At 43.3% G+C, this 24,689-nt stretch overlaps 1 protein-coding gene across 1 annotated transcript; it reads right to left on the bottom strand.

The window, feature by feature from the left end:
- Positions 1–571: 571 nt before the first annotated feature.
- On the bottom strand, positions 572–23,481 carry LOC111865272 (probable cytochrome P450 304a1). The gene is made up of 9 exons (XM_023853168.2): positions 23,346–23,481; positions 19,245–19,493; positions 14,163–14,326; positions 11,808–12,080; positions 6,457–6,571; positions 5,871–6,051; positions 2,722–2,839; positions 2,494–2,632; positions 572–973 (listed from the first exon to the last, which is right to left on the bottom strand). Exons 1-9 carry the CDS (start codon positions 23,437–23,439, stop codon positions 789–791), a joined length of 1,518 nt encoding a protein of 505 aa, XP_023708936.1. The 5' UTR covers positions 23,440–23,481; the 3' UTR covers positions 572–788.
- Between the last annotated feature and the right edge of the window lie 1,208 nt (positions 23,482–24,689).

Below are 24,689 nucleotides of genomic sequence, written 5' to 3'. Positions count from 1 at the left end.
GATTCAGGAGGAAATTAAGAGGAAATTGAACTCTGGTAATGCTTGCTACCATTCAGTCCAGAACCTTTTGTCTTCTCGTCTGCTGTCCAAAAACATAAAAATGAGAATATACAAAACTATAATTTTGCCTGTGGTTCTGTATGAGTATGAAACTTGGTCTCTGACATTAAGGAAGGAACTTAGACTGAGGGTGTTTGAAAAGAGAATGTTGAGAATATTTGAACTGAAGAAGGATGAAGTGACTGGAGATTGGAGAAAACTGCATAATGAGGAGCTACATAACTTGTACTCTTTTTCAAGTATAATTAGAATGATCAAGTCAAGGAGGATGAGGTGGGCAGGGCATAGAGCACAAATGGGGGACAAAAGGAATGCATATAGGATATTGGTGGGAATACCAGAAGAAAAGAGCCCACTTGGAAGACCATGACGTAGGTGGGTGGACAATATTAAAAATGATCTTAGAGAGATAGGATGGGATGATATGGATTGGATTGTTCTGGCTAAGGATAGTGACCAGTGGAGGACTCTTGTGAACACGGTAATAAACCTACGGGTTCCATAAAATGCTGTGAAATTCTTGAGTAGCTGCAGATTTGGCTTCTTCTCAAGAAGGGGAGGTAAGTAAGTAAGTAAGTAAAAAATGTTAATGGCTTCCACTTAATTCCTAGGTAGCTCGAAAGATCAGTGTCAGTGTATCTCACATTCGCAAGGGTTTCCAGTTATCTACGCCTCGGGAATATTGAGTTGTGCTGTACTCTTCTTTCTTAAAGTTGGATGATGCAGTTTTATGACCTTGGCTCGAACCGGACCCACATATCCTTCTTGGTGAGAACGAGACCCGGAAAGTCGGCATCCGCGGAGGGCAGCGCTTCTCCAGGGGCAGCCTTCACGGTGAAGTTCTGCAGCAGTGCCGACAGTACCAAGAATATGAAGTGTCGAGAGAAAGTCTCACCGGCACACAGGCGCTTGCCTAGTCAAGTCACAGCAGAACAAAGCGTTTAGTGAGTTAAATCCTATACATAAATTAATAACAATATGGGGGGGGCACAAAGCTTCTTGAGAAGCTGGTGGTCGTCATTTGGTCAGGAGATTCCTTGTCGTTTGTGGAACGGAAGGCCCAACTAAGCCCTGTCCTGAAACAACTGAATCCAGAATATACTTGTATACTCACATACAATTTCTTTAAGTTCGAATTTAATATTATCCTCCCAGCTACCCCACTGGATTGAGATTAGCACTTTCTAAGGGGCCCAACTGAATATGTGTATTCCTCAGCTGAAGACGGAAACATATCCAGTTTCCCAAACGTAGTGTTTTCTATTTCCAAGAATTCCGGAAGATGGAAAAAGCTCCAAAACCCAGTAATCCTGTGTGTTATCCACCAAGGTCAGAACCCTTTAGAATCAACACAGCATTTATTACGAAGTTGTCAGAATAAATTACTCAGTGCAAAATATATTATATCAAAACAGAGAATCACACCTACCGCACATGAAACTTCGTTGAAATTATGTTGATGGTCTGAACTTTTGTGATATTTTCAAAATATTATTTGTTTTTTGTTGATTTGAAACAAGAAGTAGATGCGTATTAAGCGAATACGTATACGTGTATTTGTGTAAGTCTGGTGCTATGTTTGTATCTAATGCACTTCGTAACTTATAACGTTCTGTCGCAGTGACATAATTACTTAGCATAAGGACAAAAACAGCCAGAAGGCATTGAAAGAGCCGAGACAAGAATTACGTGTATATTTACGGTTGAAAGTTCCTTAACCTTGAGATAGAATAAGATCCTGCCAATCCAAATCACAATATCCATTTCCGTCGCCGAAGAAAATTAAAAGTTTGTGCACGCGCTAACTGCCAGCTACATAAATTCGAACGATATGATGATTAATGAGAAAAGATTTGGAAAGTTGTGGAAGCAAACAGTCTTGTTGAAGAAAGCAGTCTTCTGGGATTTGGCACCGTGTATATGTGGTGTTAACCGACGTTTCGGAGGAACGTATCGCCTCCATCTTCAGGGTAGAAGAAAAAATATAAGAAATCTGCAAGCGAAGAGACCGTGAGAACCGGTAAAAGCAGACACAGTCTGAAGATGGAGGCGATACGTTCCTCCGAAACGTCGGTTAACGCCACATATACACGGTGCCAAATCCCAGAAGACTGCTTTCTTCATGGTCACCGCCGTGAAAACCTCAAATCTTACAAACAGTCTTGTTGCTTAACTTTTGTGATCGGACGAGAACGGCTATTTTCAATGTAGTATGGTCTTTTATCAAGCAGTCTGATATCCTGTCATTAGCTAGGAGAAACTGAGGAAAATCACTAAAACCGTCAGTCAGGATAGCCAACCTGAGATCTCCACTACTAGAGTACTGGAGTACCACTAGAGTACTACCCACTCCAGCATGACGTTTGGTGTATAAGGTATCAAAACTCAAAAGATCACAATCTAAAAATTGACATTGTGAATGAAAACACTGACCTGCTCCGAATGGCAAGGAAAAGTCCTTGAGCAGTTCTCCCTTCTCGTCCAAGAACCTCTCGGGGCGGAATTTCTCGGGGTCGCCCCAGAAGTCGATGTCACCGTGGAAACTCCACAGGTTCACGAACACCGATGTGTCCTGCACCAAGACATTCCCTATTGAAAAGTGCGCCTCTGATTTCGATATAAACTGGACCAGAATTTAGAAATATACGTACAGCTGCTCACCTTGGGGATGTTGTAGCCACTGAGCTGAGTGTCTTCAGTAGCTCTGTGACCCACAGCCATTGGAACTATACTCACTTTGCGCATCACTTCTCTCAAGAACGCCTCGTTATATGGCAACCTAGGCAGTATGCATTCCATTATAGTGATTGTTTTATAACAGTATATGTTAGATGTGTATGAATCATGTAATCACCAGGACCATCACGGTCAGTTTTATTCTAGGACATATACAAATCCCGCACTGAATTTCTCATTAGAGGTGTTTTAACATCACTCACTCAATGAGGCCAGCCCTTCTTATGAAGCCTCCAATTGTGCAGCTACTCAAGAACTTTCCAACATTTTATGGAACCTGAAGGTTCATTTCCACCTTCACAAGAGCCTTCCACCGATCCATAACCTGAGCCAGATCAATTCAATCCATACCATCCCATCCTATCTCTCTAAGGTCCATTTTAACATTGTCCGTCCACCTACATCTTGGTCTTCCTAGTGGTCTCTTTCTTTCTGGTTTACCCACCAATATCCTATATGCATTCCTCTTCTCTCCCATTCGTGCTACATTCTCTGCACGTATCATGATCCTTGACTTGATCATTCTAATTATGTTCGACGAGGAGTAAAATTTATGCAGTTTTCTCCATCCTTCCATCACTTCATTCACCTTCGATGCTCTCATCAACGCCCTGTTCTCAAACGCCTCTCAGTCTATGTTCCTCTCTTAATGACAGAGAACAAGTTTCACACCCAAACAGAACCACAGGCAAAATTATCGTTTTGTATATTCTAATTTTTATGTACGTGTTTAAACATCATTCTCATGTAAAAGTGGCCGTATGGCACTAGTATTAGAAGATAGTGACACTGTCAAACAGAAAAGAATGTGCAATTCTTTGTTTGTAAGGGGAATAGGAAGGGGATATTTTGCACTATACAAAGAATCAATGGATGACGAGGCCAAATTTCATGAGTAATTCTGAATTTCAAAACATCATTTCAGTTTATTGTTAACGAGAATGAGGTGTTCTGACCAAACAGAATACTACATTTAGGAGAGCTATAAAAATGACAGAAAAACAACAGTCTTCAACTATCGTGAAATAAATATATCAACATTTATTTATTTTGAAAATAAACCATTCCCAGTTCATGATAATAATATGTACAGAACACTCTTATCTTGTGGAAAATATCACCAGTGAACTCTTATACGGGAATATCGATATTACAAGATGAACATTTTTTATGAAAATCGTTGAGCCATATTTGAGGCAATGAATATTTTGTGATTGAGCCCCGTTCATGGTTTCGTTAATAGAATTCCGTTACATTTGGGATGCGCTGGCTTACAAAATATTGTGACGTGACGCCTTAAAGCTGGAATAGTGTAGCCACAGGAGAGGTCCATTAGTAGGTAAACACGTTTCCGCGACAACGCCCAACAATGGAACCAATGTTGAGAGTAGTGCTTTCTGTGGGTTCTCTATATATATCGAGGATCTCATGCAGCTAGAATAAGAATTGAGGAAGTCTCTGGGGTCGACAGTCAAAGATGATTGAGAAGAGATGACAACAAGATAGTTGGCAGTTGCAGCAGAGAATTCGATTGACAGTTCCGGAGTTGGTGGTTGGCAGATGAGGGAGGAATCCAGAGAGTTCAGTTGAGAGTTGAAAGTCCGGCAGTGAGGAGAAGTCCTTATGTGTGCTGTAGTACAGTTATGTTTTGAGTGTGTCATTCAGTGAGACTGTTATAGTTCCTTTGTTAAAATCCGTTGCCAGAAAACAACTATTGGAGGGTGTAACAGACTGAGGACACTATTGTGTGTAACAGCGAATTGTAAAGTATGTACATCGGGGATGGCGCTGTAATTATCTTTTCTCCCGAGTTACGTGTATAAAGTGTCAACAAATTCAATTCATCCTATCCAAAACCTATCAATAGTCACAATATTCTAATACGTGACAATATTATTCGAGTCCATTGTCACTTGAAATGATTAAATATACTAAAAAATCGGTCTAGCCGTTTTCGAGAAAACTGGTATTACATGTTTGGGTAGCTGGAGAGCGTGCCGTGATTTTCTTCAAGATACTACCCATTCAGCTTTATTTAAGAAGATAGTTTCCTTAAATTACTAGAATTTAATCCAATCATTGTGCCAGTTTTCTGGAGAGTTGCAATTTCTTTCATTTTGGGGTCCATTCGAATGGCTACTTTGGAGCCAGAATGTTCGTATTTTCAGGGCAGTGACCTCTGGCCGAGTATGAATAAAATGCGTCCAATCATTCTGGCGTTAGCGAGGCGCACGCATCCACAAACGTGCATAAAGGCAGACAACATTCCAAAAACCGCTTTTTCGTATTTCGGTAGGGTTTAATATTTGTACATCCGCCAAAACAACGCAGTAGACTTTTTCAGTCACAATAATTTCACGCAGTATATGTATGAGAAAGTAAAAACGCGCCATAATATTATTGTTGTGATTTGCGCATGCATGTCGGAACATTTCTCCTAACTTTGCCAGCCGATGCCTGGCAGTTGACGTAAAAGTACACATTAAAGTATATCTGAGAATATTTAACAGTCCGCTGACGGTCCAGTTCGTGCAAGTGATATTTTCGGCCGCGCCATAGCTAAAGCGGTTAGTTGCTGGCTTCCCACCGCGGCGGCCCGGGATCGATCCTGGGTCTGGTCAAGTGGGATTTGTAGTGAACAAAGTGGTGCTGGGGCGGGTTTTCTCCAAGTACTTCGGATTCCTCTGCCAACCTTCATTCCACCAAATTCTCCATCATCATAATCACCCGGGGCAGGCGACAATAGGCCAATCAATGGTCGCTGTGCCTAGTGGACCCAGTTGGACTCCACCCCCCACTAAGCGAATTAAAAAAACGGAAAAAAGTGATATTTCCTGTAGTGCGAATGGACAGTCTGTGGTATGGACCTTTAGACAGTTCAAGAGACGTGGTAATCATTAGAATTGTGCAGTATGCGTCACGTGACTAACACGCTGTTGAAAGTAGGAAACAAGTAGTTGACGTCGACAGACGTCATACGGGAAGAGGAATAGGACCCCAGCCAGCGAGTTACTGCCATCAAGAGGAAGTGAGCAGCTCAACGACTAGCTGCAATGGTATTTCCGTTTACTAACCTCGCCCTGTCATCCAGGGAGGGCAAGCGGTCTCGTCCGACTTCGGTATCTAGCTCTTGCTGCATCTTGGTCTGCACCGCAGGATAATTGAGCAGGAACGCTATGGAAAAGCTGAGAATTGATGTCGTGACGATGATTGCAGGGATCAAGAAATCCATACACACCACATGCAGCTGCTCCTCTGAAAAAGAATCCATTCAAGGAAGTCTATAGAGCAACAAGCTATTAAAATTACCGTATCATAGTATCATTATTATTTATTGCTAGTGGAGTGGGACTAAGTCCCTTGTACTGGGGCCACTTCTGGCCCATTTTACCAGTCCCAGATGATAGGTGACGGTGATTGTGGAGCAATTGGTGGAATGAAGATTGGCAGGAGAAACCGAAGTACTCGGAGAAAACCTGCCCCAGCACCACCTTGCCCACCACAAATCCCACTTGACCAGACCTGGGATCGAACCCGGGCCGCCACGGTGGGAAGCCGGCGACTAATTGCTTGAGCTATGGCGAGGCCCACATAGTATCATAGTAAATGTAAGTTTACAGATATTATGTAATTTTTATAGTATGTGACAGTAAGACTCACCAGAGAAAAATGATGCTTCTTGAGTCTTCTGTGTGCTCATCTCCTTGAGATAGACATCAATGAAGTCCCGCATATGCTCTTCGGAATACGTCGCCTTGTGCTCCGTCACTGCTTCCTACAACAAGTTCACATATTTTTCTCCTTATGAGAGGAATGTCTACAGTTCCACTGTGTTGTGAAGAGGTGTGTGTAGTGCTATTGCCTGGTTGGGAGAAGTTCCTGCAGCTTCAGTGGGTTAAATGGAATATCTGCAGTGTTGGCATGCTAGAAAGTTTGTTTACAGTGGCGGTACGTTGGAAGGTAGTGTCTGCATATTCGGAGGAGGGTCTGCAATGTCAGTATATTGCGAATAGAGTGTCTGGAGTGCCAGCCTCTTTGAAGGAGTGTCTGCAGTGTTAGTATGTTGGGAATAGAGTATCTGGAGTGCCAGCCTCTTTGAAGGAGTGTCTGCAATGTCAGTATATTGGGAATAGAGTGTTTGGAGTGCCAGCCTCTTTGAAGGAGTGTCTGCAGTGTTAGTATATTGGGAACAGAGTGTCTGGAATGCCAGCCTCTTTGAAGGAGTGTCTGCAATGTCAGTATATTGGGAATAGAGTGTTTGGAGTGCCAGCCTCTTTGAAGGAGTGTCTGCAGTGTTAGTATATTGGGAATAGAGTGTCTGGAATGCCAGCCTCTTTGAAAGAGTGTCTGCAGTGTCAGTATATTGGGAACAGAGTGCCTTCAATGCCTGCATGTTCGTAGAAGTCTCTGCAGTGTCTTTCTGTCGGGAATAGACTGTCTGAAAAGTCAGCATATTTCAAATAGACCGTATGCAATGTCTGTTTGTTCGGAGCAGTTTCTGCAGTACCTGCATATTCCGAGGGGAATCAGTAGTATCAGTATGCTGGAAGAGAGTGACCGCAGTGTAAGAATATTGTCTCTGATATTGCACGACACTTATGACTAAACGAATGGGAGCAAGACGTGGAATATATTTGAAAGAGCGATAATAAATTACAGAAACGAAGTTAGACTAAGCTACTTAGCACTGCGCTCAGCCTACTCATATTATATAAGCAACAACGGCATGTGACTTCCATGCAAGGAGAACAGATATTCTGTCGTGATCACTGTGAATGCATTACTCAATGTCACAGACCTGAGTAAGTGACAAAAACGTCCATAGACAGCCGAATTCTCTGCCCGTCACTGTTGTATCAGCCCAAGCAATTGCTATAATAGTGAACATTCCCCTCCCTCCGCTTTTTTACATATGGGCTAAATGGGCCACGGGCCAGAACGGAAAAATTTGGGGGGGGCGTCATTACTGTGAGGGAAGAAAAATTTTTCAGGCAATGTGGGTTACCGGTAACAGGAATGGGATTTCAGAATATAGACTATACTCGTAGATGATTGAGCTAGCGGAGCGGAGTGGAAGATAATCATTGCTGCCAACTATGGTGGAATGCAATTAATTTTGGAAATTCATAATGGGAGATAGCCACGAACTTTATACAAGAGCAACAGTCCGATTTGCTGGTGATTTTGTGAATAGTATATTAGAAAATCCAGGATAATTTCGAAATTGTGATTTCAGGGGCGCGTTTTGTCTCAACTTGAAGATCTAAATTATCTTGTGTCGAAAAGGCAAACTAGGTGCCTTTCTCACATGAAGAGATTTTTAAATATGTAATTGATTATTAACTACTAAATTGTGAATAAGCCGGTCACGGTAGCCGAGCGGTCTAAAGCATGTACTACTGTCTTCGCTCGCTCGGAAGCCGGGATCGTGGGTTATAATCCCACTCAGGGCATGGATGTTTGTGTGCGTTTTTCTGTGTTTGTGTACAGGTAGAGGCCTTGAGACGAGCTGATCACTCGCCCAAGGAGTCCTACCGAATGTATAAGATCTAGAAAAACAGAAGTGAACGGAGTTCATGGAGGTAGTCCTAGGCATACTGGGGCTGTAGCGCCAAGAAAAAAAAATTGTGATTAATGCTTTCAGCTGAAGGAATTCCATAAGGATGGGTTGGTGGAAGCATTTGCTGATCAATGTCTATATTTCCGTGAATCTCATACAAGCAGTCTTGAGATGAGTAATATGATCGAAGCAAAAGGTTTAAAAGAAGTTCACGCTATGTTACCGCACCATGCAGGAACCTCAGGAATGTTTTTCATTTACATTCTTAATTACAATCCACTACATGTAAACGAACTCTACTACTGTTAACAAAAGATGATACAGAATTGACCCCAGCACCAGCAGACGCCAAGGACGACATCTGGTCTTTCTGAGGGACAAGCAAGCTGCAGGTCACTTGAAACCTCCAGAACGGAGCAGGAAGTATCCCGCTGTGTTTTATGGGAATTTCAATGCTGAACTCGGACGGTGCGAGTCTTTGAAAATTTGAGACTTGACAGATACGAGTCGCAATAATTTTCGAAGGGGCGTACCGAGCGATCGTTAGTATACCTTCATTTATTTGAGAGCTGTCAGAAGGACCGTCTTGTACTTAGGCCCAGATTAACATGGATCTGGTTAGGGATTGGCTGAATGCAAATGAGAGTAACACCCAAATTTTAGGTTCAGCCAATCAGCAAAATTTCAGAGGAGAGGAATCCAGGCGTTCCCGGAACCGTCGGGACTTCTGCCTCTCCAGAGCGGTCAGTCATCAACAGTGAGTAACAGGAGTGATTCGCAAAAAGGGAATAACAGGAGTCAGTCGCAAAAAGGGAGTAACAGGAGTAACCTCCCGGACGTTAAATTGGTGTTGGCCGAGTCCGGTGTACAAATTCAAAGTGCTACAGCCTCGTAATGTGTAATTCTAGTGCACATCTATAAGAAAGAGCAACAGTGTTGGTGAAGTGCGAGTTTTAAGTGTTTTCTCTCTCCTTGTGTGAGCAAGGCCCATTAGTCGCCCTGAGACAGAATCTCGTCCTACCGTCTGAGCAGTCGCAACCCCAAACGCCCGCCTATCCACGTCCCCCCTCCCTTTGTTTTCCCCATTCCAAATTCGTAGATTTCACCCAAGTCCACTGGCGCCCACACAAATCCAAATTCAGAGTAATCCCACACCCTACCCTGAACCGGACAGCAACAAGGAAGCGGCGGATGAAAGTGGAGACCAACGTAAGGGCACTAAGAGGGCAGTTATAAGTGCCGACCAACTTGTGGGGCTAGAAGTCTCACTGAGCGGTAAGGACAGTAATAGCTATTCTATCGCTCAAGATCCATCTATGTACGCTGGCTTCCAACTGCTGTGCTGAAAGACCTTTTTCCTGCCATGAATACGCAGCTATGGCGTGAGACTGTCACTGTGTTGTTTGCTATCCCCCAACGAAAGTTTAGGATATGAAGGTGATTATGAGTAATGTACAATAGGGTAGGAATTTTTCGGGCCATATTATTACAATTCTAGCGTTCTCCACGTGGAACTGGCGAACACCAGGGACGCACTATGCTATACCAAGGAATGAAGTCTCTTCCATAAGAGCAATGAAATATGTATACTACCATAGTCAATAATATCGTGGACTGGCCGCAAAGCGTCGTCGCAATGCACTACAGCGGATAGGTTGAGGCACGATGTGATGCCCTGTTATTTCATCTCTCGTCACAGCAAGAGGCAGTTGTGTGCAAATAGTACAAGCAGAACTACGGTCTGTTGTGTACTGCCGTTAAATGCGAGTGGCAGAAATAAAAAATTTGTCAGGTTGAACAACGGACAAACATCAAGTTCTGCCAGAAACTAGGCAAATCCCCTAGCGAAACATTTAGCATAGGAAGAATTTGCTGTTGCTACACGACAACGCCCGTGCACATCGCCCTGTTTTTGTCCAAGAGGAACTGGCAAGGGAACAGGTCACCGTTATGCCACGCCCTCCGTACTCACCTGATCTGGCACCATGCGATTTCTTTCTCTTTAATCGCTTGAAAGCAAAGCTACGTGGTCGTAGATTTCAGTCGTCCGAGGAGGTCAATGCCACAAGAGACGCCGTACGGGAATTTCCCGCCAATATGCTTCAGCAATGTTTTCGGCAGCTATGTCAACGTTGGCAGACTTGCATAGAGGCCAACGGCAATTATTTTGAGGGCCGATGTGGATCTGCGTAAATGTATGTGAATACCTTGTAATATGATGCGATAAAACCACAGCCCACGAACTTAATGACTGTACCACGTATATTTTCAACAGGTCTCTACACCACAAATTTTAAACAAATTACAGACCCTGAAATACATCAGACAGAAAGTCAACAAAGTCCATTCGCTCTCACTGAAGGAGCTGAACACTTCTTGAGAAGCCATCAGTTGAGCAGCTACTCAAGAACGTCCCAGCATTTTATGGAACCCGAAGGTTCAGTACTGTGTTCACAAAAGCCGTCCACTGGTCCCTAACCTGAGCCAAATCAATCCAATCCATCCCATCCCATCGCATGCTATCTCCATTTTAATATTGTTCCCCCACCTACGTCTTGGCCTTCCTAGTGGTCTCTTTCCCTCTGACTTTCCCCACCAGTATCTCCTGTACATGACTCTTCTCCAAGCCGGGATAGAGTAGTCGGTATAGCGAGTGGCTGCAGGCTGGAAGATGGAGAAGTCGGAGTTCGATTCCGGGTAGGGTCAAGAATTTTCACTTCTCCAATCGTCCTGACCGGCTCTAGGGTCAACTCAACCTCATATAAAATGGGTACCGGGGGCTCTTTTCCGGGGATAAAGCGGCCGGGGCGAGGAGCTGATCACTCACCTTCAACTAGTGCCAAGGTCAAGAAAATATGGATCTATACATCCACTCCCCCATACGTCTTCATGGCCTAGTGCTTAATTAGTTAAGAACAAGGAAAACTTTACCTTACCTTATATTCCTCTTCTCCCCCATTCGTGCTACATGCCCTGCCCACATCCTCCTCCTTGACTTGATCATTCTAAGTATAACTGGAGAAGGGTGCAAATTATGAAACTCCTCATTGTGCAGTTTTCTCGAACCTCCTGTCACTTCATCTCTTTTCGGTTGAAATATTCTCAACACCCTCAGTGTATGTTCCTCCCTTAATGTCAGAGACCAAGTTTCACTCCATACAGAACCACAGGCAAAATTACAGCTTCGTATATTCTAATTTTTTATGTTTTTGGACGTCAGACGAGAAGCAAAATGTTCTGGTTGGAATGATAGCAAGCATTACCCTAACAAAGCCCGTGTATTTTTCAGTATCCTGTGTAGAAATTTCCCTTGAATCATAGAACCCAGGATATTACAAAAATGAACTTTAACGCCCAATTACTTTTCCACATTCTTTCCACACTTCATGTGTTCCTAATGCACCTCTCCGTGTAAGAATATATGGATGGGGCCCGCAAACAGCGGACTTACCTTGATGTACTTGAGAATGTTCGAAGTTCCTTCCATGAGATCTGTGAACCCACAGTAATATGGCATCACATGCCTTATCCAGGGCGTCTGTACTACAGCACTTCCTGTCACGTCGATAGACCTCACGAAGCGAAGAGCTTGTCTAGTGAAATATCGCAAGTTCTGATGTTCATTGATAGGAAAGCGATGTCCGGATATAATGAACCACAAGGCATTGAAAAACACTGGGTAGAAGAGGCCGGGTGCCAGAGCGAGACCGTCTGAGAAAACCTCCTAAAACAGAAGATACGACATTCAGATACTGGACCTGGTCTGTCTCTGGATCATATCCTGAGCTCTTATCATATTTCTTGCTGTCACTGATAATATCAAGCTTATTGTCGCGTAGTCGGTATAGCGACTGGCTGCTGGCTGGACGATTGAGGGGTCAGAGTTCGAGTCCCAGTAAGGTCAAGAATGTTCTCTTCTCCAAATCGTCCAGACCGGTTCTGGGGTCCACCCAACCTCCTATCCAGTGGGTGACGTGGGTAAAGCGGTACTCCCCCATAAGTTTTCATGGCATAGTGCTTAATTAGTTGAGCAAAGGACCAACTATACCTTTATTATTATTACTGTTGTTGTTTTTAGAGTTTTCCCTGTGCTTAACTAATTAAGCACTACGCCACGAAGGCATATGGGGCAGTGGAGGTATAGATCCACATTTTCTTGACCTCGGCACTAGTTGTAGGTAAGTGGTCAAATTCACGCCCCAGCCGCTTTAACCCCGGTGAAAGACTCCCTGGTACCCACTGGCTAGGCGGGTGGGTGGACCCCAGAGCCGTTCTGGACGACATGGANNGTTCCCGATAATATCATTGGATTTCACAATTGATCTAATCCTCCCAGCCGCACTATCGCCCTGGGGTCGACTCAGCCTCTAACAGAAATGATTACCAGGAATATTCCTGGAGGTAAAGGGCGGTCGGCGCCTAAGACTGACAACCTCACCGCCATGTGTGAGCCGATTGTCTAGACAAAGTGTGGGAGTCTCAACGTCTCACAATCCTGTGCACCTCCACAGCCTGTTACAAGGATAGCTTTACCTGATTATGGTTACTATTGGAGCGTTTCTTTCTGCCATATTCTATATTAGCATTTGTTCTTCCCTTAATTAAATTAGTAACTGCATTTATTGTAAATAAATAAATAAATATATATATATTGTCACGAATATGGAGTGTGACTATAGACGGGTATTGGATTGGTAATTGGATTTATTGAACACGTATACACACAAATCGTATCTACAAGTAACCAAACCGCTTTTGCTAATTCACAATTTGCAATTCACCACAGCATGTACTGTGGCCGTGCCATAGCTCAGGCTGTTAGTCGCTGGCCTCTCACTGCGACAGCCAGGGTTCGAGCCCGGGCCAGGTCATGTGAGAGTTTTGATGGACAAAGTGTCACTGGGTCAGGTTTTCTCCGAGTACTTCGGTTTCTCCTGCCAATTCTCATTCCTCCGACTGAGCCACATCATAATCATCTATATTCCGAGGCTGGTACGATAGGCCAGTTAGTGGCCGACGTACCAAGTGTACCCAATGTCAATTCACCTCAAGAAGCTAAAAGAACTGAACAACACGTAGTAAGTCTTCTCAACCTGCTTTATTTTCACCATTCGTTGCCTGGTGAAAGATCGCATCAATGTCCTCTGCTTCCGTGCTCACGTTCTTCCCTGCCGGCGAATGTCCCACAACTAACTGACTTGGTCTGTCAAGTGATATAGCCTCGGAGCGGACACAACAGAAAACGCAGCTCCTCTGTTGATGTTGGTGGCGGTGTATTACGTATTGCATAGTAGTGACACTGTCAGCCTGGTTTCGGACCTTGTGACAACACCGATCTCCGCAGTTTACCTTACTGATGCGTGACGTCACCGCAGACGCGAACATGTTCCTCTGTTGCGTGTGCAGTCATTGTCACGTTCATTAAGTTCTTTATTGTGCCGTAACCCATTGATGACTCTCTCTTCAGTTATAACACAATATTGTGATATGACTGGAAGACAGCCATTGCTACGCAACGGCATGTAAACATATAAGGTGACACGAAGTTTGCGATGTGGTCCCTACCGAGGCTAGAATTCCTAACCGCGCCCAGATAGAAAATTCCGCCTGTCGTTATCCACCTTCACTTCCAAGGTGACTAAGGGCAGACTAAACAAGGATTTTCGCCCCAAATTCCAGCCTGTAGGCTGGATCTTTGCGTTCCATAAAGAAGAATAACTTAATGACTTATTGGGTAATATCTGGATTCTCAACAAGGACTCACCTCTGTGTAACTGGTTACTTAATCTTCCTTGCTCATTATTACCTTGTCCTCCCGTCGTCCATTGAGAAGGTCCAGCATATCTTGTATTTCCTCCTTCCCGATATCTTCCAGTTCAGCGAATCTCCTTCCAAATCCGAAGTCCCGCATATGTCTTAATGAGAAACGTCGCTGGTTCTCCCACATCCCGTCATCCGCCAGAGTAATCCCTGCGGCACGCATGCGCAGTATTCACAGAGGTAAAAATGAAGTAAAGTACAGTATACCTCGCCAAGGTCAAAAAATCTTTCAATGATTGAGGTTACCTCTTTCTAACGGAACCAACAAATTAAGAGTACGCGCTTAGCACCCCTCAACTGTGGACAGAAGCAGACCCAGTTTCCGAAAAGTTTTGCTCTTTTCAATACCAGACAGATTCCAAAATCCAAGTAATCCCGAGTTTTGCACACCATCGTCAGAACCCTGAAGAATCTACGTGTTAAATTGTGTCTGATCAGTGAGCGGAAACATGTATTTATATATTTTTTTACTTATTATATCAAGCAAAGCGTAGTTACAGTTTGTGATTTCCCTACTAGAAATTTTTTGCCGATGGTGCAGGCGTAGTTGCCTCTGAAATGTTCATAAACATATAAATTATCCAGGAAGTCGCAAAATAATCTTTACCGCTCTAGTAGTCCCTGTTACACCCTTACGAGTAGTAGACCCAGCGAAGATGACGGTTACCCTGTCTTCTTTCTTTCTTTCTTTCTTTCTTTCTTTCTTGGCACTACAGCCCCAGTGGTCCTAGGCCTACCTCCATGAACTTCTCCTTTCACTTCGGTTTTTCTAGATCTTACACATTCGGTAGGACACCTTGGGAGGGTGATCAGCTCGTCGTAAGGCCTCTACCTATACACAAACACAGAGAAACGCACACACACAAACTAAACATCCATGCCCTGAGTGGGATTCGAACCCTCGATCCCGGTTTCCAAGCGAGCGAAGACAGTTCATGCCTTAGACCGCGGTTACCCTGTCACTGGCCACTAAATACTTTATAATATTGTAACGTGTTTCGTTACTGAAGACGACGTAGAGATCGTTAATTGGTTTATTCAACAATCTACAAGAAACGGCTACAATTAATTATCACACAGTTGCGGGGTTTCACACTTTATAACCCTAATCGCATTAATCTGTTAACACTGTTGCGGGGTTTCACGATTTATAACCCTATGCACAAATCAGTTCACTCTGTCTTCAGTGGTCTACACGTTTACAGTAGGGGAGCTATGTATCACTGTATCACACGCTCCCAATTACACAATCACACACACGTCCGGATCTTCTTTCCGCGACGGCTGCTATACTCCAACTGTAGTCGGCTGACTGGAGAACTGTTGATAACACCCTCGCTCTTCTACTACTTAACTCTGCGGTAGACACATTACAACTCGGCGGCTGTCACAGTACAACTCGGCGGTAGCTCCAGGACTAACTGTGAATAGCCTTCGCTGCTCCTCATGTAGCCTCGATCGGACGATACAGAAAACGGCCACGTAATAAGCACCCTAGTTGCCTGGTGCTGTGTTGCTAGCAACGCTAGCGGTAGTAACCGCTGTTACTACCGTCGTCTCTCGCAATCCTATTGCGTCACCGTTACGTTACCGTGCGGAGGAGGGGGAGGGGAGCGCTGACTCACCCGTCGCGTCACTGCTGGTGGGGGGTTCTCCTTTGCGCAACATGTCACAATATATTCAGTTCGTACCTCACAGGAAAAACATTACGCCTCCTCTACAAAGGCTAACCGGTTAATGCCGTTTAGAAAGACAATTGCTGTTAATTTTGAGAACCATAATCTCTCAGGTTCTGACACTTCACATTCGAATTTAGGTGATATCAGTCAACATTCAACATCAGGCTTAGTAAACACAGCAGGGCCGCAGCAGCTCAAGTGGTTAGTCGCTGGCTTCCCATCGCCGCGGCCCGGGTTCGATCCCGGTTCTGGTCAAGTGGGATTTGTGGTGGACAAAGTGGCGCTGAGGCAGGTTTTCTCCGAGTACTTCGGTTTCCCCTGCCAATTTAATTCCACAAATTGCTCCATAATCGCCCTCACCTATCATCTGGAGCTGATACAATAGGCCAGAAGTGGCCGCAGTACAAGGGACTTAGTCCCACCCCACTAGCAATAAAAAAGATAGTAAACACAGCTCCTTAATCTTCAGAAAGAACTCTATACCATGTAACCCCTGTTGAAAACAAACTTTTTCCTAAAGCAGAAGAACTTAGAATTTCAGGCATAAATCAAAGGAGAGTGCTGTTTTGGCTGATACTCCAGTAAATACTGCATTAGAGTCTGAAGTAGGGGCATATTCTAAGCCGGTTAAATATATCAGATCATTCAGTGATACCTAAAAGAAGTCATGAACCCCCCCCCCACGAAAAAAAAAAAGTATATTTGAAAATTTGACTCTTATGAAATTAAATGTAAAATGTAAAGCTATCCCTGTCAGGCCATAAAGGCTCTGCTGTCCAGCTACGCCTGTTTTCTTGTTGTCTGTTTCGCGGTCGTTGCATAGAAACGCGTCCATACACCACAGTATTATATATTTACGAGGGTAGGTCAGTAAGTAAGTTACAAATGGATATAGAACTTAAACAAATAAGAGTACTTATTTGAAAAATGCTTCTATTCCTCAAAATACTATCCCTGTACAATGGAGGAACTTGTTCCATCGTTTCACAACCCCTGAAAACCCGCGGCATAAAATTCTTTGGGCTGCTGTCGCAACCAGGCGGTGACTTCACTTCCTACAGCTTCATCGTCGGGAAAATGTTCAGCCGAAAGTTAAGGTTTTAGAGGGCCGAACAAATGGAAGTCGCTTGAAGCAAGGTCGGGGTTATACGGAGGATGCTCGACGACTTCCCACTTGAAATTTCGCAGCGTCTCATTTATCTTATTGGCAGTATAGGGACGCGCGTTGACATGGAGGAGCAACACGCCTATGGTGAGGAGTCCTGGTCGCTTCTGTTGAATGGCCTTACGAAGTTTCCTGAAGATGTTATAGTAGGAGTCGGCATTTAAGGTTTATCCTTGAGGTGATCCCAGTCACCGCCTCGTACCGACAGCGGCCCAAAGAATTTTATGCTGCTGCTTTTCATGGCCTTGTGAAACGGTGGGACAAGTGCCTCAATGTACAGGGAGATTATGTTGAGAAATACAAGCATTTTTCAAATCAGTGCTCTTATTTGTTAAATTCTATATGCATTTGTAACTTACTTATTTACTAACGTACGTAGTGTCCCCTGAGAAGCCCACAGAAGTAAGGAGATTGTTATCACCTGGATTTCTAAATCGTACGACTAAAAATAACGTACTGAAACTGAGATGGTTTCATGTGCTTACGATTTTAAGTATCGCCATTAAAGTTCATATGTTTGAGATAATTTTTGAGTTATTCAAGAACCTCAGGGTATAAACGTCGGTAAAGACTGATTCACACTTTTCTTATTGCACAGGAAAGTTTCTTGTATGCAGATTTCTTTGAAGAGTTGCTGTACAGTGCATACTGCGGAAACTATGATTGTGCAGTGCGGTAAGAGAGACTTACACGTCTTCATAGGCAACCAAGTCGTATTCGCCTTTTGATGGCTCCAGTTTTTGCAAATATTTTTCATATATTCCGACTGAGAATAGCAAGCAATGATTTCCTGTGCTGCTTTGGTTCCTTGGAAATGTTCTCTTATTGGAATCCTCCTACCACTCGCTATCGAACAAATCGAAATACACACGATACATTTTATTATAGTATCAGTATCTCTTGTCGATCACAGTGGCCGCGCGGCCTGAGACATGAACCGTCTCCGCCCGCTCGAATACTGGGATCGTGGGTTCGAATCCCACTCGAGGCATGTATTTTATGTGCATTTATTCTGTGTTTCTGTTATTCCGTGTGTTGGTAGCGGTCTTGCGACGGGCTGATCCTCTCGTCCAGTGAGTCGTACATATTGTGTACAGATTAAGAAACTGAAAAAGAGGCTAAGGTCCGCAAGGGCTGTAGAGCCATAGATGGTTGGATGATTGAATGGATGGAATCTTCTAATTTACCTAGTTGTATAAATGGAAATTCGGCTTTCAATGAGTAATTGAAGTTATATTTTCTCTTCTTCGAAGACTGGTTTCACCATAGAGGAGACCAAATATGGTTTGTGTACGATGCTGGACCGCTGCACTGAATCACACACACACGTTCACACAGTGCATTATCTCAGGTAAAGAAGTTCACTACAGTTCTCGACAATTTCAGATTACTTATTTATTTATTCGGTTGCAAGCCGAATCGGTGTGCTGCTACAGTATCTTATAGTGGAGGCGGCCAAAGCGATTTATAATTTGATTACACGTGTGCCTGAAATTTAGGCCCGTTCTATTGCGATACTAACTGCAGACTGTAGAATTCTAGCGGTATCTTTTCTTGACCCCAAATTCCAACTTCCAACGTTTATTCTCATTGTTTATTTAAACATTCAAGAATTTAAAATATAGTTTAATCTAACAATCAAGAGTTGAAATTAAATAAAAATTCTTTATCTACTGCAGTAACACCTTCAAATGTTTATGTGACCAAAGCTGATTAGTAGCAAATTAACTGATAAAGTTTCTGTTATCAAAGTCTTCACTCCCTCGTATATAACTCGCTGATTTCCAAACATTTCGCGGTTTTACTTTTTTCTAACCAAGTAATCTCAATAGATCGACTACAGCGTAGATTGTCACTATACCGTCTGAGCTATCCCGGTTCCCTGTTTTTCAAATTGTGTTAATTTACGTTATTACTTATTTAACAAATAAGGGGCAAAATCAGTTCGGGAAATCTCATTTCTTGGACTGTCCCCGAAAATCAGGGACGAACGAACGGTTTATCGTAAATCAAATTCTATCGTTCAAATATTATGCTTAATAGAGAAAAATCCCCGATAAGGTTTACATGAACAAATACTATGGTCGCTTTAGATGAAATATAAAGTTCGTGTACAGCCCTACAACTGAAAGACAAACCTGGAAACTGGGCTGATATTGCTTGTCGAAATAAAGTTATATCTAAAAAGCTTATGTATGATACAATTCAGAAGAGATATATTCACCCAGGTTTTTATTGTATGTTCGCAAATTGAGGATGAATAACTTGACCCTGCCCTGGAACTCAGGTCTAGTGAGCACCTCCCTGATATTCTTGTAGTCGTTGACCACTACGGCCGGGAAGGAACCAAGGTATAGACCCAGGATCTTGGTGTTGTACTTCTGGGCCAGCTTATGAAACCCGATGTGAAGGAACTTGAAGTTTTTCAGCAGCAACAGCCAGTAACTCCCCCACACAGGCAGGCGGGGCGGACCTGGAACATCATCATGAATTTTGATCTGGATGCTTAGTGACGTTTCGCAAAACTCTACTCCATCTTTCAGCATAGAAATTAACATGCGCGGTGTCACAACTAATGTTTTCACATGTAGGCTGGTATGCGTGACGAAAATAACGGATTCTAGATCTGTTGATTGGACTTATTAGCACTTTATTTACAAGTTCTCTTAATTACCATTAATACAGCGATATCACTAATTTACATAATTTACAGTTCACCGTTGCACACGCACTAGGATTCTCAGTTTTCACTAGCCGTCGCCTTACAGTGGACCTTAACACAGAAATTAGAACTTTAAATCCCTATGAAGTCTTTTTGCTACTTCGTCTTCAGTCACTCTGAACCTTGGAATTAAAAATTCTTCTGGAGTCACTCCTTCAGATTGCGATTGACCCTAAACTGCCCCTGAACTAGCTCTGTCAAAGTCAAAGTCAAAGTCACATTGCGACTGACGGTCAGTCAGTGAGTCTTGGCTCCGAGCCTCATATTTCGTTCATGACCAAATATTTATTACTGTTTGACAGTTACGGTCTTGTTTCTGTGAGACACCCTCTCTGACGAGAGGACAGGCCTGTCTTTTGTATACGCTGCTGGCCCTTGGCAGCGCAGTCTTTCTTGTGTCTGAGTCCCTTGGGACTTGCAACCATATTTTACTGTCTCAGATTTGAAACTTTCCTTTTCGTCGCCTCCTACGACTCGCAGGGTCATGGTGGAGGTTTTCGACCCGCCTCCAAACATTTCAGTCACTTCTCTTATAAGCCTTCTGCACAGACCCCACGGAAAACACCGTCTCTATTGCTGATTACGTCACCGCTTATGCGGAAGTGTGTTTACCGAGCCGATGCTTAGAAACGGGTTGCATAATCCCGTTGTTCCACCGCTGCTCGGCGCGGATGACGTAAAAGACACAGCCTCATCTATTGTTGTGTGTTTGACGCTGTTTATAGAGCTGTTGCTTGGCAACGTGTTGATCAAATCCGTTACAATATAAACCACAGTTTAAATCTTGGCCCGCTCTAAGAAACCTCGAACGGCACTGTACAGGTTTAGATTATGATATTCTGGGTGGTTACCGAATTTCCAGAAGACACCACTGCCTTCAGCCCCAAGAGTTGAGGAAGCCAGGAGACTGTGAACTGTCAGTACTGAATGATCACAATCTGAATCTTCAAGCGTAAAGACCGCAGGTCTCACGTCTATTCTCTGAGCAGATACATTCGTTCAGCTGTTAGCGAAATTCTCCGTCATTATGGGATCAGAAATTTAACCACAGTTTTCGGCAAAGCAATCACTGAATCAGCCTCTTCGGTCTAATTCACAATTTCGTTTTTAATTCCCCCCCCCCTACTGATTGTCTCATTCATTGGTGCTGTTGGGTCAACGTGACAATGTCCTGTAAGAATTCTCTCCGTGAAGAGCTGCTCAGTATTTAGTTTCTTCGTTCTTCTCTTAAAGTTAATCTGTTTATGTATAAATTACTTCACACCTTAAAGAAGAGAACTGCCGTGTAAGTATGTCAGTCTTTCCCATTGGCGCTTAGCGGGACAGAACGCGCCAGAAGCTGATTGCAAATTAATTTTCAAGCATATTGGGCCCTTGATTTACGGCGGTTTGATATACGACGATTTGAAAATTTTGTATTAATTTCCTTTGCTTAAACCAAATTTCTAGACAATTCTATACTGCTTTTCCTCTTCCAAGTAATATCCCTGTATAGCGCTTCTGGACATATTCTGTTGGCAACCCTGCGTTTGGATTTGCACTGCATACACTCATTCCCTATACAGTACACTTTACATTTACTGTGTACGTTAACATTGTGCCTTAACTTTTTCATAAATTCGTGCTTAAAAATAAAAAATGAAAGTGGAACCATGTCTAGTCGCAGGAGTGGAAGCGTAGCTGCCAGTTAAAATGTGAATAAAGGATTACGCAGATGTATGACATTAGAAGAAAATGTGGATGTTTTTTTATACTGCTAGCGGGGTGGGACTAATGTCGTACCGCAAGGGGGTCATGGTAGCCTAACCCCTCGGGGCACTTGTGGATATCTCTCGCCGGATCAGGGATAGTAAGTGCCGTGACAAAAGTTACCAAGCGTGCTTAATTACATCAACATAAAAAATATATATAAAGAGATATATATGGAAATATAATGGTTACATACGTAAATAATGACAATTGTGCTCTGTAGCTCTCTCTGGTTACATAAAGCGTGCTCTCTTATTTTGTTCTTCTTTCTGTGCAATGGCAAGAATTGACAGTACCCTAAAGCTCTAAGCAAATATGGTTATTAATACATCAAAATAAATGCTTCTTTGGTTTCCCCTAGCCCGTCGGCTAATCTACTGGTTACATTCATACAATAGTTAAGCAGGGTCTAATATTCACTCGCTACTCGACCGGATCAAAGTCCGTGACCGTCCCGTCTCCGGCATCCCGCTCTGTCTGACGTGTCCCGCCTGAGCGTAGTGATACAACTGGGCTCTCTTACGTACATAAGTTCACTCTTCAATCTAACTGATTTCTATTGTGATACTTAAGTTATTTAATCCTAACCTGAATGAAATACAACCTTAATTCGTGACCAACGATCGGCAGGTACTTACGCGCCCCGTCCTTTGGTCTGCAACTAGGGACTCATCTCTCTCGCCCTGCGTCTCAGAGGTCCGCCTCGCACCCCGAAGGCTCAAGTAACATTTATACTGACGGCGTCAAGCGACATGGTCCAGCCTTAGCGCGCGTGCCTCCGCCCCATGTTCCAGGGTTCTTATACCGTCTGGAAACGAGCGCACTTCCGTCCTCATGGACACGTTGGGAATCGTCGATTCCCATTGGTTAAGTTCCCTTCCGTCTTAGCAACTTGCCCATATTTGATCCGCCTCATAATTCTTCCATCCTCTTGGGGAGCAGCTGACTAACGGAAATGAATAATCACGAATAACAGGAAAGAGGAACGGTCTCCGTTTCCGTAGTTAAATTCATCTTTCAAACTCAAACATGATTTCATGTTTCCTGAACTTTAATAAAATAACTTAAAATGTCAAAATCAAAATTCCCTAAGAGGTTTTGGGCACAACATTAAGTCCCTTGTACTTCGGCCACTTCTGGCCTATTGTACCAGCCCCAGATGATAGTTGAGGATGATTGTGGAGCAATTGGTGGAATGAAGATTCGCAGGGGAAACTGAAGTACTGGGAGAAAACCTGCCCCAGCGCCACTTTGTCCACCACAAATCCCACTTGACCAGACCGGGGATCAAACCCGGGCAGCCGCGGTGGGAAGCCAGCGACTAACCGCTTGAGCTATGGCGCGGCCTTGAAGGAGGATGTTACTAGAAGACTTGCGGGCGGCCAATCTCGTCCTTCTATTTGCAGGGATATAAATACGGCCCCTTCCACTGTAACAACTATGATGTACAGTGCTGATATAATCACATAGACAATGAAACCTGTTAGAAGAAAAACTACTACAAATTGGAGGTACAGGCGTGGCCCTTTGATTGAAAAAATGGACCAGTTTCTCAGACTGTAGGTTGATGAGTCAAATGAAGAAATATTCGTCTCACATAAAATGCCATTTGTGATAAAGTGAAGAGTTTGTTTGATGATATACAAGAAAAGACCGGAGACAGTGACATACAAAACCTCTACACTTCACGCACTTTCGTCTAAACAATTTCGTTGGAATATTTATCCGTAGGCCATTTCAGTAATCAAATCATTCATTCAGATAATCCTATGACAAATGAGATACTTCTATTAGCATCTACCATCCTCCTTTGATTTCAACAGACCTTTCCCTAAGCTTTATATACACTTGTACCTGGCGGGAAGTTCGCTGGCCGCTGCTTGCAGATACTATACAAATACAGTAGCAGTGTGCAACAGAAGGCCAACAGCAGAATCACAGGCGCCATCTTACGGATTAGAAACTCTGGAAAACTGAAATATGTGGGCCTATTCCTTACTATTTATAATAATCTGTCTTGGCCCGCTGACTTGTAAGAGATATCTGCTCTAGTGGCGAAGTTATCGGAACTCGTTTTGATTGGTGGAAAAAAAAAATCAGTAGCATTTCAACCAAGAGTGAGAGGTCGGAAAAGGGCGACTGCCCTTTCTTAAGTGTACTTCTTCTTGATCAAACACTGTACTGTGGAACAGGTTCACTGAATTCGGAATTACATTCAGACAGATTATGTTCACTGACATGCATTTAAATAACGCCTATATAAAATCCGTACATAAATACTGGTCACATATATTTCCATATTCGAAATTAATCTCAAAGAATGATATTATTTTTCAGAGTATGATATTAGGAAAGAACAGGAAAACCGGAAAATGGGGACTGCAGGTAAATGGAACGCATCTTCTGGTCACGCTGATTACGTCAATTTACTCAGCAAAAGCATCAGTACCATTAAGGAGTGCATAACAAGTATTTTTATCTCTATGGCTCTACAGCCCTTTGCACCGTGGCCGCTTTCTGGGCTTCTTAATCTTATACACAGTCGGTACTCCTTGGACGGGGATCAGCCTGTCGCAAGACCACTGCTTACACACAGAACAACATAAACACAGAATAAACGCACACAGACATCCATGCCTCATGTGAGATTCGAAACCATGATCCCAGTATTGAGGCGGGCGAAGACGGTTTATGCCCTAGACTGCGCGGCCACTGTGATTGATTAGAAATTATGTCACACGCTACAAGGAATGCTGGTAAAGGGAGAGAAACAAACGTCATATTAGATTAGAAAGTTAATAGAATTTTCCGTCCAGTGCGGCAACAGAGGCCACATCACTTTTATTATTCTTGCCTTACATGTTTCGGTTTAATTAAAACCATCATCAGAGGCACTTTTCATACGGCAGGAGACACTGTTAATTAAGCTGGTTTGATGTTCACTTTCATTTGTGTTATTCACAGATGTATGTTTCGTATTATTGTCGTAGGTTTTAGTTACGACGGCACTCGCTGGCGTATAAAAACATAAACATGTAAAATAATTGAGTATGCCAATAGGCTATACGCAGCACAGGAATTATCGTTTTTCCCACAGTAGATTCCTTATGTTTAGATTAAATCACTATTAAACTATCTAAAATTTAATTCAAATTGTCGTAAATCGTTGTTGGTTGTCAGTTCTTCCCGTGGATGGGA

Source organism: Cryptotermes secundus, unplaced genomic scaffold, assembly GCF_002891405.2.
Source record: "Cryptotermes secundus unplaced genomic scaffold, Csec_1.0 scaffold1901, whole genome shotgun sequence".
Taxonomy (NCBI): domain Eukaryota; kingdom Metazoa; phylum Arthropoda; class Insecta; order Blattodea; family Kalotermitidae; genus Cryptotermes; species Cryptotermes secundus.
This window is presented reverse-complemented; position numbering and strand designations above follow the sequence as displayed.

Bases quoted from the DNA above. Each gene is read 5' to 3' on its own strand.
- LOC111865272 (XM_023853168.2), bottom strand. From the start codon at position 23,439: ATGGCGCCTGTGATTCTGCTGTTGGCCTTCTGTTGCACACTGCTACTG. The intron at 14,327-19,244 runs GTGAATATATCT...TGCGTGCCGCAG, and splicing joins AACATACAATAAAAACCTGG to GGATTACTCTGGCGGATGAC. The intron at 6,572-11,807 runs GTAAGTCCGCTG...AACTTGTTGTAG, and splicing joins ACATTCTCAAGTACATCAAG to GAAGCAGTGACGGAGCACAA.